This window comes from Limanda limanda, chromosome 1 (assembly GCF_963576545.1).
Source record: "Limanda limanda chromosome 1, fLimLim1.1, whole genome shotgun sequence".
NCBI lineage: Eukaryota > Metazoa > Chordata > Actinopteri > Pleuronectiformes > Pleuronectidae > Limanda > Limanda limanda.
In genome coordinates, this window is record NC_083636.1 from 19926979 (window position 1) to 19942097 (window position 15119).

A 15119-nucleotide genomic window follows, 5' to 3' on the forward strand; every position below is an offset into this window, starting at 1 on the left:
TAAAGCCTCCAGATCTGAGAGGAGGGAATCAGTGGAGATGGTTCAGGGATTTAAACGCTGATCCTCCCTGTGTGAGGCACAGACAGTGACCCCCACCCTCCTCCCCCAGCCTCTCCCCATTACTCCCAGTCTGAAGGTCCCCTGGTTCATCAGTGTACTCAGTTGTATTTGTGCATTTTTATGTCTGTTTTTAATGGTGTGTTAAAAAAAGGAGAGGAGCCGAACTTCAGATGCGGCTTAAATCCAAGTCAAATAAAAGCCCTGCGCCTGTCGGCCATTTATTACAAGTGTTTGCTCTGTGAAGGCCGGAGAGGAACGGCTTTCTGCTTTTTACCGGCTGGCTGCCGTCACTTGGCCATCGTCCGCCCCCCCCACCACCACCGTTTCAATATTTAACCTGACTCCAAATAACTTTATTGCCCTGAACATCGGTGTGTGTTTCCTTTCTTTAAATGGTGAAGCTTGACAGAGGGAGAGCAGAGAGCTGTGCTGAGGAGGAGATGTGTGATCTATTTTGTCAACACAAGGGGGCAGTGGTGGCACCGTGCATCATTTGAATTCCCCTCATCCAACAGCACAGCAGGGTTTCCCACTCAGGCTCTTATTTTGTAGTGGCCAAAGTACAGACTTTTATTTTGTATATTTATTATTTGCCAATTGAGTTTTGGTGAGATTGAAGGAGATCAAGCACATGTCGGATTACTGTCTCTATAAATTTATTTTATCATTTGTTTTCAAGTTTATTTATATTTTCAGTAGTCTTTTTTTAACTTAGCTTTATTCAAATGTATTGAAATAATCAATAATCGTTCCTCCAGCTTCCAACAAAATAAAATATAATCCTCATAAGTGTTTTTGTAATTGTTATATTTTATTGTTATTAATATTTTTATTGTATTTATTTTTCATTTTATTTATGTATTCAATTTATTATTTTGTTGATGTATTCCTTCATTTAGTCACTATATGTATTTCTGTTGATATTTTTACAAATTTTCTACCAATTCTCTATATTTTTATTTTTCTTACTGTTTGGGTTACTTTATTTATTTAAATATTTGTTTTACCTGAGCTCTTTTCATGTAAACCAAAGGAACACAAGCACTTCCTATAGACAAATGAAAATGTAACTTTGCACTCTACATTCTTCTATTTCAGGCCCGTGCTCGTCCGACATATCGTCCGTTGCAGTGTCCACGGTTCCTGTCTCACATGAAAGCTCATCCTGAAGACCTCAGACCTGCTGCTTTCCAGAGCTCCAGACCACAGCCTCCATCTCAGGGGACGAGGCTGCACACACACGTCCTTGCTGCCCCAAACACCCGAGTGCCGGAGGGTGAGGCTTATCAACACAACACCTGGTGCTTTCACGCCATCGGGAGGAGGGCACTGACTCCTTTGACTCCACAGCTCTGCTCATTAACAACTTTTCTGCCCTTTTCTTCCTCTCCTGGAGCAGTGGAGGCGCGGAGAGGCAACCAAGCTCGTCGTTAGCTCTTAATCTCTCTCCCTCTGTGGTTGTGTTGGGTTAAGTGCAAATCTTGGCCGTCCTCTCTGGCGAGGAAGTGCCCACAGCGCCGCCCTCCTGGTGGTCCTCTGGTGGGAGTGAAAGGCCCTGGGCCGGGGGACCTGCCGCTCCTTTCAGGGCTCGTCCTCTGATGTGAAGGCATTTCCCCCGGCACACACCTCGGCTCCACAGCAGGGCCCTGCTTTCAGCATGCACAGACACACACACACACACACACACACACACACACACACACACACACACACACACACACACACACACACACACACACACACACACACAGCAGAGGAGGGGGGTATTTCTAATACTAATTATCCCACCATATGGTGGTCGGCTCCCTCACAATCGCCCTTAACCCTGCTCCCTGAAGAAACGTGCTGCGCCCAACGCCGTGCGCTCTGACATGTCATTCACATGCACATCAGCACACACATGCACCCGTTCACGTGCACTGTGTGTGTGCGTGTGTGTGTGTGTAACAGATGGGAATGACGGAGCATTGTAAGAGGAGGCAGTGTAGAAATGTGCTCTCCAGTGCGTTCCCTTTATCCCCCTGTGCTGACTCCTCTCGGCGGCAGACCCCCAGGACACAAGAGCAGATTGTCTGACACCCTCCAGCCCTCTGCACCCCCCCTCCTTACAACCTCACACCCTCACAGTGGTCAACAAAAAAATAGGAGGAGAGAGAAAAGAAGGGGTGTGTAAAAGAATGGCGCAGGCCAAAGGGAAATGGGCGGCGCTGGATGGAGTTGATGTTTGTGGAAGAGAGTCTGAGGGATGAAAGGAAACGTGTAGTTAGAAAGAGGAGCTGGAGAAGGAGAGATAATGAGTGAGAGAGAGAGAGAAGGATAGAACAGTGCTGCACGTGCTTTAGAACGGAGGGTTTAACTTCACGCTGTGTTCATGGATAATGGTCAACATTATCAAGCAAGAATTACATAAAGAAAACCTATTTGCAGCTCCTGAAATGCTTCAGTCTGTTTTTTATGGTTGTTTTTTTAAACTGTTAAAGGTGAAAACAAATAATCTCAAAGGTGAGCGTCTGAGTCAGGTCTTTGTTTGGGAAAACCCTCTCAGAATAAAACGTTTTATATCCATGAATTCAAAAAGCAAATAACCTGAACCTCTCAATCTGTCACCTCTACCCACGACACTTGTTGATTGTGTTTTTCTGAGACACTTGTAACTGACGTCTCCATCTCATAATAATTGTGGTGTGTGTGTGTGTGTGTGTTTGAGCTCCCCCTCGCCCACAGCTCTGATTACTTCTGTGAATACCGGGTTGGGAAACAGCCAGCTGCTCCGGCGGGAGCATTTCTCTCTGCCTTTGTTAGCGCGTCGACACGCCCAGCAGGGAAACAAGTGTTTGCTGCAGGACTGAGGGAAGTGGGAAAGAAAATGTCACGAGCAGCTTTAAGGGTGACCTGCGCTGTGTTGACCATTCAGAGGCAGAAATCTGGCTTTTATTAGGTTTTAGAGGCTGAGACAGAAAGATGTTCTCGGACCAGTTTGAGTTTTTGAAAGATAATGTCAATAAAACACTGTTTGTCTTTGTGTTTTGTTTGCAGGATGCCTCCATCTGAGTCCAGACAGAAGAAGAGATGTTGTGCAGAGCGAAGGCCTGAGCGCAGGATGGAGTTCTGCTGCTGTAGTTGTCCCCTGTCCTCCGCTCCCTGTCACTCCACCGCCAGCCGCCATTAATCCAACCCCTCCCCACCAAAATACACTTCACCCTGCGTCTGGAAGAAAAAAGCCAGCGTCTCCCCCCCGCTCTCCCCCTGCTCCAAAGGAGGATGAGCAACCTCAGGAGAGGGAGGAAGCTGTGGCGTCCGTCAGCGAGCCGGACTCCGAGCTGCAGCTCCGGCCTGTTGGGTCCCAGCTCTCTCAGGGGTCGCTCTCAGATCTAAGTCGTCCACCTTCCAGTTCATTCAGCCGCAGCACAAACCTCACCAGTGGCAGGAGCAGTGTCCTGTCTGGTAGAACATCACCTGAAGCCCTTTTTACACCTGCTTTTACTAATTCTATTTTTAATCATTATCTTTTCTAATAACTGATGATTTATTAAAAACGCCCCATTCAAAATATTTATATTCATGATTTATTTCAGACAAATCAATCAAAACCCAAAGAGAAAACATAAAATCCTTAAATTTAAGAAGATTTCCTGAAAACACATATTTGTCAACTAATGCACTAATCGTTTAGGAAGAAATTGATGTATGTTGGGCGCCCACTAGCTCTCCTCAAATTAGTTATTATATTAATCTAGTTAAAGCCACTTATGAAGCAAAAAGGCACAAAAATATATTTGGAAAGTTACAAACTGAGACTTGTATTTTGCTCATTTTACCCCAGAACAGATGATCTGAGCTGTGAGTTTTAAAATAGTTAGGATTAAACTCTTGATTTTTATAATTTCCGGGTGAGAGTAGTAGTAAAATCCCTCTTTTCTTTTGTCTTCCAGCAGCAGTTACCAGGGACTCAGACCCAGAGGACGGTTCCTCCGCTCCTCAGCCTTCACCGGTGACGTCACCTCTGCTGCCGTCTCTCCCTCCATCAGGATCCGACCCTCATCAACCCTCTCTGAACATCCCTCCAGTCTGTGAGCCGCTCTTTGGACAAACCACACCTCTCTCATCTCGCCCGACTTCACGCCTCCACCCCAACTCAGACAAACCTCTGAGCAGTCGCCAAAGCACCAGAAGTCTCCCCGGGGAAGCTTTCGTAGATCTTCACCCGTCCTCGGACTCCGATCGAGGCCTAGTCCCGCTGGCGTTCCCCTCGGCCACCTGGTCTTCCTGCCCAAGTCCACAAACAACCTCCCCCCGCTCAGGGTCAGCGGCAGGCCTGAGCCCTTCCCCTCCCCTGAGTCGGCTGGAGTCTCACCGCTGGCCCGTCCTGCCTCCCATCTCCCCTGTCAGAGGTGAGAAATGAGCTCTGCCACATATGGACGGTTCGCAGCCTCCTCCCTGCCCGGCACTGCGCTCCTTACCCACATTCTTTCAAGCCCGATTGTCCTGAACATGGCTGGACATCTCATAAACAAAGACCCCCGGGCCAGACTCAGAGAATCAAAGCCTGCTTCTATAGTGAGGCGTTAAGATGCTGCTGCCTCCATCAACACATTGTGAAAGCGTCGCTGTCGGCCTGTTTTCCCACCTCCTCCCACCACGTAATAAATAACGCAGAGAGCTTTTCTTTTTCCTCTAAATCATCAATAGAGAGGATGGCTTTTAATGAAAAGCTGGTACCGTTTGATTCCCTGTTCAAAAGCAGGAGGCCCCCAACAATAGGAGTCGGGGTCCCTACCTCGTGTGCCGTGCCCCTCGGCCTCGGCTCCCCCGCGCCTTCACTATTCTCTGCACTCTGAGAGGGAGACGCGTTGCCGATGGTCATAAATCCACACTGACCACCGCTCGCTGACGGCACAGCGCCGCCACAATAGCTCCGATCCACAATACCTCCGCGGCTTTCCTGCGGCCACTAATTTACCGTCCCCAATGGGGATAAAGGACGGGGCCACTGACATCTGACTCCTCCAGGAACTTTATGAAAGAAAGCAAACAATGTGGAAATTGTGTAGGGATTTTCTCCATTCTATCAGAGACATGTACTGTTCCCTGTGTGGCGCTGTGCTGCGGGGGGCCCATGCTGCATCGGGGCATGCTGTTCTGTTCATGGCAGACACAGAGCGAGTGTCACCGGTTCATTTATCTGAGCACAGATGGAGGCGATTCAAGCTCAATGTGGAGCTCGGATAAGGATAAGTCCGCTTTATTACAACTTTGATCAGTTTTTTTAGTTTTTTACCGTCAGTGTTGATAAGACAGCAAAGTTATTACAGACACAGCGACATGGCTTCGATGAACAACAGACAGAACAGCCCCCAGGCGGAGTGTAGACGTGCAAACGGTTCATCCAGATCTTCTCCTAATAATAATGCTGCACTGCACAGGAGCACGCTAATGTGGAGCGCTCCAGCAAATTAAGTTCAGGTTCATCCAGCAAAAAATTGGCCAACTTTTGTCGATGCATCTTTCCTCAGGGAACTCGACTGAGCTGAGAAGTTGAACGGCTGCAGAAGACTTTAAGTTAACCACTGTGAAGCGTCGGATTCAAGATGTCTGCTTGATTCGTCTGACTCAGACATCTGATGTTAGAGAATGACGGCTGTAGAATTGGTCTCCGGTTGAAATTGCACTGGATCTATTTGCCGCCGTCCTTTAAAAGGTCTGTTTGGTTGTTCACATGTTGTTTTAGTTTGGATTTGAACTTTTCCTCTTGAGTCTGGAAGCCCTCGAAAACCTGTGTGATGGTGTTTCTGCTTGTTTCTTGTCTTCTTGCACTAACTCAGACAATTATGACTATACTGAAAGTTGCCTCAGTAAACGAGTTGGCTTGTATCAGCCGCAGCAGATCAGGTATTATTTTAACCCTGTGCTGTTTCCGTACTGTACACATTCTCCCAGAGGCTGATGGGAGTCTCCTCTTCTCACTCAGCCTCTGTGACCCCCTGCATCGTTTTCTCAGATCCCCTGTGATCCTCAGCGTGACCCTGAGCTGATCTGTTTTCAGCAACATCTCCACAGTGTAACTGTCCCTCACAATGCGAAGGGGGGAGGCGGGGGGGCAGTCGCTTGGCCTGGCCTGGCCTCTTCGCCCTGGGACCAGGATAAGAAGGCCTCGGTCGCACAGAGCCGGCCTTGTCCGTCCCTGACTCCAGCAGCACCACCCTTAACCTCCCCGAAAAAACTCTCCCTGACTCGGTGCGGCCCCTCGTCGGCTGAGAACGACAGCTGAGTTGACAGCAGCAATATGCTTTGAAGTGTCAAGTCAAGTCCTTCCATTGTCTCTTGGAGGAGAGCGCCGAGCCGCTCAAGTGCACAATGCTGCTGCTGCGGTGGTGGTGCTGGTGTGTGTGTGTGTGTGTAGCTGCTCACACACTCCACGGCGTGAGGGTGGCTTCATGTGTACTCGCCCATGTGGGCAGACTCAGCCACGCCAGCGGAGTTTGCCTCTCTTTCCTTTTTAGAGCCTCTGTATATATTATCCTTTTGTCCGGGACAAGCTGCTCTGCATTTCTAATGTGAGAAAAGCCTCCACAAGCCTCTTTCAGGCCGGTGACAAAACACACCACCCGGTCAAACTGTGTCACTCGCTAATCCTCCCCAGTTCAAAACCAGGGAGAATGGAATGGTGTGGTTTGGAGATAACTAATTAGTAACTTCACTGTGGTGATTAGGGCTTGAGGGCAGAGTTTGTCGCTCGGTGTTTATCGCAGGTGAGGTGAAGCTTTGCTTCCGCCCCGAAGGTGCGACCGTGACGCCGTCCTCAGACCCTCTCCTGGAGGTCCTGGGGTTTGTTTTGGGAGTTGTCCACTTGTCAGAGTGTAAAACCTGGAAGGGACAGGATTTAACTAAACCCACAACAACACCCGGCCGAGATCTGTCGCCTGATGTCCCTGCGTCAGGAGCGTTTCCTCTCGCTGTCGGTCTCTGTGGTGTCTCTGTTTATTTACATCTCAGCCATTCAGCCCAGGTCCCTGAGACTCACTGACATCACAACAAGAGGATACACTGCAATTTGTCTTTTTTTTTTATTTGGGTCTGATCCCTGACAGTAGTGACTCCTCCATAGGAGAGAGAAAGAAAGGGAAGGTGTCACTCAGCTTTACTCCAACCTCTGTATGTCTCCTCATCCCCTCCCACACCCCCAGTTGGTTTCACTATTATTCATTCACCTCTTTTTTTGCATTTTATTAAATTATTCCCTAATGCATCAGCCCACGTGAATCATTAAAGTTCCATCCAACCCTCATCATCATCAACATTACCATCCTAACACGACACGCCCCCTCTTGTGCTCCTGCAGGACGCTGTGGCACAGCGGCGTCACATGACTCCGAGCTCAGCTGCAGCCACTCACACATGTTCGATGAACTGGAGGCCATCGCCCCTTCGTCTATTTCCTGTCGGTCTCAGGAGCAGGCGTCAGACTCTTCAGGAGGCTCTTCACCTCACAGAGGTACAAACACACACTGAGACACACGTTCATCTGTCTAAGAGCACACAGTTGTGTTTTTAAATGGCAAACAAAAAATCTTCTATTTCCACAATAATAAAATTGGAGAAACATAAACTAATTCTCACATTTTAAGGGCATACAACTAATTCTTTTTTTATTGTTTGTCTTATGAATCAGTTTAACAATTGTAAATGTCAAGTTTTTGGCAATTAAGTTAATCATTGGCAAATCAATGGATCAACAAATACCTGAATTTCCTCTTTCATCATTAGATTAAAATTAAAAAGTGTCCATTTAATCTTATTTAATACACAACACTGTCTTTTACTTAAGGTGTCCGTGTTTGTTGTTGTTTCTCTCTCTCTGTTTGTGTGTGTGTGTGTGTGTGTGTGTGTGTGTGTGTGTGTGTGTGTGTGTGTGTGTGTGTGTGTGTGTGTGTGTGTGTGTGTGTGTTTGTGTGTGTGTGTGTGTGTGTCTCTCTCTCCCAGTAACGTCTCAATTAGACATGCTCTCCTTCCTCTGTGACTTCTGCCTTGTCCCAGACAGCGCTGGTCTTATCTGAGCACTCACTGTGTCGGGTCTGGTAAATCAGCCCATGTTGGCCAACAAAGGCAGAGTAAATGCATTGTGGTTGCATGCCTGTGTTAGATAGCATGTGTAAGTCTGTGTGTGTGTGTGTGTGTGTGTGTGTGTGTGTGTGTGTGTGTGTCCTGGGGTGGGTCAGTGAGCTGCGGAGGGGGACATTAGCCAATGAAGACTTCCTCCACCTCCCTCCCAGCCTGCTAATCCCCTGACAAGGTGTTTAACCTGCTTGCTTGACCCGAACCTCTGTCTGAACCTGGCGACCTTTGCCCCCGAGGATGTGGAGGGTTCGGAGCAGCCGCTGCCGGAGCAGCCGCGGCGTGATAACAGCAACCTGATGCTCAGACCAACTGTGAGCTAATGCTCCAGACTGATTTTTATCAGCCCCTGACGAAGCTCGATTTGCATCTGTGTAAAATGTGGAGATTTAAAGCCTCAATTAGGATGATTTTTATTCAAAACTGCAGATATCATCAGGCTCCTGAGACCGAAACACAGAATATCAATTAAATGAGCAAGAACAGATGAAAATTAATAAATGGGAGATTCTTGTCTTGACTGAAATGTTAGACCGGATTTGTTTGATGCTTCTGTAACTGAAGACTGACCTCAGATATTTTTAAAAGACCTTTAGCTCTTGGTCCGACGAAACCCAGATCAATATACCAAAAAATATTCATTCATTAGTCCTCTGCTTTTCTCAGCCACTGTTTAAAAAAACTTGTGCTTTGAGAGGGAAGTGGTTAAATGTTGTTTTAATGGTTTAACAGTTTAACAGTTGAAAGATTTGCATGTGAACATGACTAATGGAAACTTGTGATTAGACTCGTATTTGCTTTTTTAGACTTGAGGCGAGAGTTGAAAGTTTCTCATCAGGCTTTAACACTTTCAGCTCAACATCAGAATCATGGGTGAAGTTCACGTTGCAAAGTTTTTAATGAGTTGATGTTTTTCTCCAACTTCAAACCCACAATACCGTCACGCACTTGAATTGGAAGCATGTCCGCGCTCTTCCGACGCTAAGTGGGTGGCAACCAGTGTGTCTTAATCACAAGCTTAGTCATTTGTTATCTGCCACTGTGTTTGCTAAGTGTCTTTCAATCTTGCGGCCACTTTAGGCTAATGATGGACTAATAACAGGGCCTAACTGAAAGTGTGTCCCTCCACATTGTGTTGCAGCCACAGTTATCCCAGGGATTTCCTCTCAACGACTCCCTCGTTTATCAGCCGAGTTCCAACAGTTCCCTTTTCTCACCAGGGGGAATTGTTTTACCAACAGTGTGTGTGTGTGTGTGTGTGTTTGTGTGTGTGCACTAGACATTTTTCATGATACAAACTTCCAAAACTTTCTGTTTGTGAGCAAAACTTTAATGTGAAGGGAGTATGGATGTTCTTGGGAAAGTGTGTGCGTGCGTGTGTGTCTGTGTGTGTGTGTGTGTGTGTGTGTGTGTGTGTGTGTGTGTGTGTGTGTGTGTGTGTGTGTGTGTGCAGCGGGGATACCTGCAGCGGAGCGTGTTGTGTGAAATCCCCTCGGAGAGGAATGGCAGCTCCGCACACAGTCAGCGTGGGCCGGGGATTTGCATGGGCACTGAGCCACACTGTCACTGATCCGCTTTTAATTGGGTGTGACGATGAGAACTTTGGAGCCTGGGGGGGAGGTAGGGTGTGTGTGTGTGTGGGGGGGGGGGGGGTGAGTCGCTCTGGGTTGGAGGTTGGGTGGATGGAGGGGCCCGGGGAATATACAGTAATTTCATAATCCAGTTCGACAAGTCGTACAGGCAAATTTTGGGTCATTATAAAGGTCAACAGTTTGCATTGTGTCACAACACACTTCGGTACATGGGTCCCCAGGGGATGAATCCTAATCCTTTGAAAAGTAGAAAGATGTCACTCGCATTTGTATTGTTTGATAAGAACACGATTCATGTCTGAATATAAGATGAAGATAACTCTTTTTTTCTTATTGTTTCTTATTGTTGCAGCTCAACACGGAAGCATTAATGTTTTGTGAACTTCTTCAAATGATTCACTCATGCAAAAGCAAACCCGTTTGACAGAGCGCATTTGTTCTCTGCTGCAGTGCTGCGGGACATTTTCCTGACTTTACATGTTTATCACCCCTCTGCAGAGCTGTCCCCTGGCCTGGCAGCGCTGACGATGGGCTGTGACTCGGGGAATCTGGGCCCCCTGTCCCGGGTCCAGCTGCTGCTCCTGGACCGACCAGAGCCTGAGACCTCGCCTAGCCCCTGCGGTCTGGAGGACGGGTTCCCACCTCTGGAGGACTGGATGCAGTACGATGCAGGACTGACACCAGAAGGTACAGCTCTTCATGAGAGAGATGCATGTGAATGAATCCCCCCTTTTTACTCTGGAATCATTATAAAGTATCAAATCTATCAATAAATGTCCCAAGAACAAATGTGATCAATCACCAAAATCCATGAATAGAAAAGCTCTGGATAACTGACAAAAAATGTCGAACCCATTTCTGATCGATGACTGAATTTCCATTCCACATGCAAATTCAAAGATCTACAATATTATGGGAGGTAGTGACGATCATGGGGATTTTGGGGATTTGCAAGGATTTAATATAATCCATGAAAAACACCCGGATACACTTGATACGAGTGACTTGTTGACGCTTGGTGGGAAAGGAGCCGAAAGAGGAAGTTCAGGCGTCACAGGAGACAAACTTTGACTCGGCATCAAATGTCCTCAGTAACTCTTGAAACGTGTTTATTCAGTTGACGAGTGTCTGTGATTTATAAGTGATTCAAACACATGCAACTCCCGTGATTATTCTTTGATTATATGTTTTTTTTGTTTTTAAAAGGCCGGCGAGCAATCTCAGTTCTCTGAGTGTGAGCGAATCTTTCTGACAGTTTGAACCAGATCGTTTGATAAGCAAAAACCGTCACTTCAGTGAGAGGGAGGAGTCAGACAAGTGTGTCCATGTCTGTGTCTCTGTGTGTGTCCATGTGTGTGTGTGTGTGTGTGTTTGGAGAAAACACATGAACAGACAAAGGGGGGAAAACATGACACTGTATTCATGTGTTTTCTGCGACCGGCCTTGAGAGTAAACGCTTTTATGGCGTTGAGCAGCTTTTCTTTTAACGAGCTGCAACACCGCCTCTCATCCTCTCGCTGGCATGCCGCCGTGAGCTCTTAACTGCTTTTCCCCCAAAGGTGTGGCGAGTAGGGGGAAGGTTTACAGGGATATCAGGATGTGCCATATTAATAAAGATCAAACCGCTGGAGTGGATTATTAACTGGGAAAGTCCGAGTAAGATTGCCGGGGACAGTCAGAAGCGAGCGCAGCACACGTAACGGTGGATAAGGAGCTAAGAGGAAAACTCACTCAGTCTAGTGCTGCTTGTTTATGGACTGATAACGTCTGAGAGATAAACACGGCCGAGGTTTAAAGGTTCAGTTCGACCAAATCACAAAGAAACATCTCTCTTAAATCTGGCTGTTTGCATTCATGCAGATAGTTTGTGTTTATCTCTCCCAGTTTGGATAACGTTTGTTAAATTGCACTGTGCGTAGGAATGGAGAAGTGATTTCACCAGTATCTGCCATCAGCATGTTTGTGGCTCTAAAGACAATGGTGTTGGTCCCTTGTCATGGTTCCCAGATGATGAATCCTGTTGATGAAGGTTCCGCTAGCGCCACCATGTCCAGCTTGAAATGCTTTAATAAATATCAATGAATTGCTGGTTAACACTGGTTTCCACTGAAGAGATGGTTCATTAAAGAAAGTTGGTTACAAGGAGAAAGGAGTAGCAGTTGTTGATTATTTCAAAGTGGATCTTCATTGTAATGAGCGGAAGAGTATTAAATCCCTTCACCTCCACTCTGTTGGCATAGACGCAGAATCCCAGAGGCTCAAAACCTGCACAAATAAAACCAGAGCTATTTGCATGCGGAGAAATCACAAGAAGAAAGAGGGAGAATATGTTTTTGTGACTCGGATCTGGCTCATTACCAGCAGAGGAGAATCTGGTAACCATGGCGCTGCTGCTTTTGTACTCATGCATTTGTGCCCGCAATGTTTACAACAAGAGTACAAATCTGTGTGACTTTGCTGGAAGCCTCCTCTCTGTGTGTCTCCAGAACAAAGTTTGCACCTGGCACGCTCCGGCAGACAGGTGCTCCTCCGGGGTTTTGTTGCTCCATTTTTTGCCACTATTTGCTCAGAGATTTAGAGCCATAATTGGAGCTAATTCACGACATTACTCATATCTGTGCACACACACTCGAGCACAAAAGAGAAGTGTGCGTGGCAGAGTGTGCCGTAGGGCTGACATTTATGTAGACCCGTGCACGGAGCGCACACGCCTGCCTGCCTGCTTACATATGCGCCACACCACAATTGCTTCCTCTGCCTTTAGCCTGACGTTGTGTCCTGTGTGTGGGTTTTTTGTTGTCAGGTGCTCGGAGGCCCCTCACAGCTGGCAGCATCTCTGAAAGGTGTGACTCCGCAGGGAGAGTCCAGGGAAACAAATCGGTGAGTGCCGCTTTTCACTCTCTACCCCCCTCCTCCGTCCATCTATCAGATTCCCTCTCAAAGCGGGGCCGCAGCGTGCCGAGAGCAAACACTAACTCTTCAAGAATCAACTCCCATCAGACAATAAGCCCGGACCTGGTACACAGAGTCGGCCCCCCACACAAAGACCCCCTTTTACCAACTGGAACTGGTATGCATTTATAACTGTCGTTCCAGCAAGACGAGCTAAATTGTTGTTGATAATTGAGACACAATATAACAGAGGGCACGTGGCGTGCAGCAGGTGTGTGGTTAATCAGTCACGGCCCTGCAGGAGAGAGGGGGGGGGGCACTGTACGGGGAGCAGGCAGCCTTTTTACACCAGCTCATTGCTCTGTCGCGGGGGGGGGGGGTACACTCGGCTAAACGCCCCGACACGGTGGGATTCTTTTGGAGGATGCACCACCACCAGGATCAGATGGGGGTTGAGGGGTCATCGGGGGGGTAGGAGGGGGGGTTGTGGGGGGCCCGTGCGTGCTGGGCTCCAGTGGAATGGACGCAGGTGCTCCACGTGATCTACGATTAATCTCCCCTTTATGACGGACGAGAGAGAGCCCCTGAAAAGCATGAATGAGACTCATAAGCCCCCCACAATTATGTCTCACCACAATGATGAGCTGCAGGATTCATACCACGACCATTTGCATAATACACCTCAGTGAAGCAAGTGTTCACCCACTGGATTATTTATAATGAAGAGCGGCTGATGTTAAACCGGCGGTATGTTTGGAGACGGGCGGTGGGAGGAGCTGCTGCTTCCCAGTGTAGTTTTTATTGTTATTATTCAAAACTTTCCATTCTACAAGATGTTCCTCAACATGAAAACACTCCTGGATCATTTAACACTTCTCTAGGTGTGTGATCTTATTTTCCCAAAAGTCCAGGTTTGTTGCGGCGTATAAGAAATGATGGAAATTGAATTCTTCTTTTCAGAGAAGCAGATATTTGCTTGAGACTTTGGGAGTTTTCACATCCACCTCGTTCAGTTTAGACCTTCTGACTTTTTAGTTTGGTTTAGTTTGGTTTAGTTTGGTTCAGATCTGTGTGCTGGACCAAAGACCAAATGTTAGTCATGTGGTCTCGGTCCAGATCAAACTTGGATAGATCGGACTTTTGGAAACAATCACAGGAAGTCTTGACAACTCAATCTTCATCTCTGGTTACATGTGAAGGCCGTGGACGCTCATTGTGTTGGTAGTGACATCATAAATTATCAAACGTAGAGTATGCTAACTTTGCAAACAGGGAACAAGCTCTTTGAACCCAGTGTGTCTGAAATCACATGACTTTTTAACTCCTTTGTGCCTGAACTCTTTCTAAAAGTCTTCCTCTTCCCTTCAGGACCTTTCTGACGAAGGCTCCGGTTCCCCGTCGTCATGGATCATCGACCCGAGTCCGTCGGCCAACATGTTCCGATCCTCGTGCTCTCCCTGCCCGTCCGACCACAGTACTGCATCCCTCACATCTACCCAGAAAATGCTTGTTTTCCACGATCTGTGTGTGTGTGTGCCGCCACGACAGACCGACTTGTTGAAAGCTGGCTCCAGGTCTCGAGAGCCTATATAACAACAATACTTAATCAATACAAGAGCCTGTCTTCCCCGTTAGCGTCTGATCCGGTAAAAGCCCATTCAGTCCCTGTCAGCCCTGGTTTATTAGGAGCCATTGTCTCCTCACTGTCAGCGCTGTGTTTGGCGTTCCCTTGCCTCCGGTACACTTAAGCCCGCTAATCCTTGCTAAGGCCAGCTGGCTCGCGGTATCACCTTCACCTGTGTGGCCGACTTGTGTACATTCATGAGTGATGGGTCCCGGGGCGGCGTTTACTGTACGGACCACAAACACTGGAAAATTGGCAGCGCCCGCCGTGGGGGAAAAGGTCAGGAGTTGTGTCGCCGCCCTCGAACTGAGAGGTTCCCTGTGTTCCCGCCCCCCCCACCCCGGTTTGACCACGTCTGTCGGGCTGTGATAATGTTTGCTGGTGACTCACTGGTCCAGTATCAGTCACTGTGCACCAACACTAATGGTCCGTGGTGCGCTGTGGTCTCACACGATATTACAAATGCATCCGTCTTATCAGAGATTGATGAGCGGGCCGAGCTAAACGTTTAGAAGCAGCAGTGATTCATCTTTGTGATCCTCTGCGTCGGATGTCGAGCTGCTGAGCCTAATTATTCACTCAGATTTAGATGTTGATAGTTTTGAGTGGAAGAGGAGGGGCCACTGTAAATCAGTTTTCACAAAACTTGCAGTGGTAATGATCTTGTTGGGACTTTTCCTGTGATTATTTGTTAATTATTTTATATCTTAAAGCCTAAGATAGAAGTCCACATCATTCATAATCATAGCCCAGAACACAAATTAATACTACTGTGTATACCAACAACAGTACGTGTGTACCATATGTATATATAGGGACAAAGTACTACACACAATAGG

At 47.5% G+C, this 15119-nt stretch overlaps 1 protein-coding gene across 4 annotated transcripts in view; it reads left to right on the forward strand.

Moving 5' to 3' along the window:
- LOC132999475 (histone-lysine N-methyltransferase 2D) overlaps positions 1–15119 on the forward strand; it is a 56890-nt gene that overhangs the window by 22320 nt on the left and 19451 nt on the right. For 3 of the 4 annotated variants that reach the window (XM_061069160.1, XM_061069168.1, XM_061069184.1), the window contains exons 4-10: positions 1159–1336; positions 3097–3504; positions 3993–4451; positions 7400–7552; positions 10263–10451; positions 12568–12644; positions 14025–14130. In XM_061069160.1, the coding sequence (XP_060925143.1) occupies positions 1159–1336; positions 3097–3504; positions 3993–4451; positions 7400–7552; positions 10263–10451; positions 12568–12644; positions 14025–14130 (1570 nt within the window). The remainder of the gene's footprint in view (positions 1–1158; positions 1337–3096; positions 3505–3992; positions 4452–7399; positions 7553–10262; positions 10452–12567; positions 12645–14024; positions 14131–15119) is intronic. The other variant, XM_061069177.1, reaches the window with a different exon arrangement.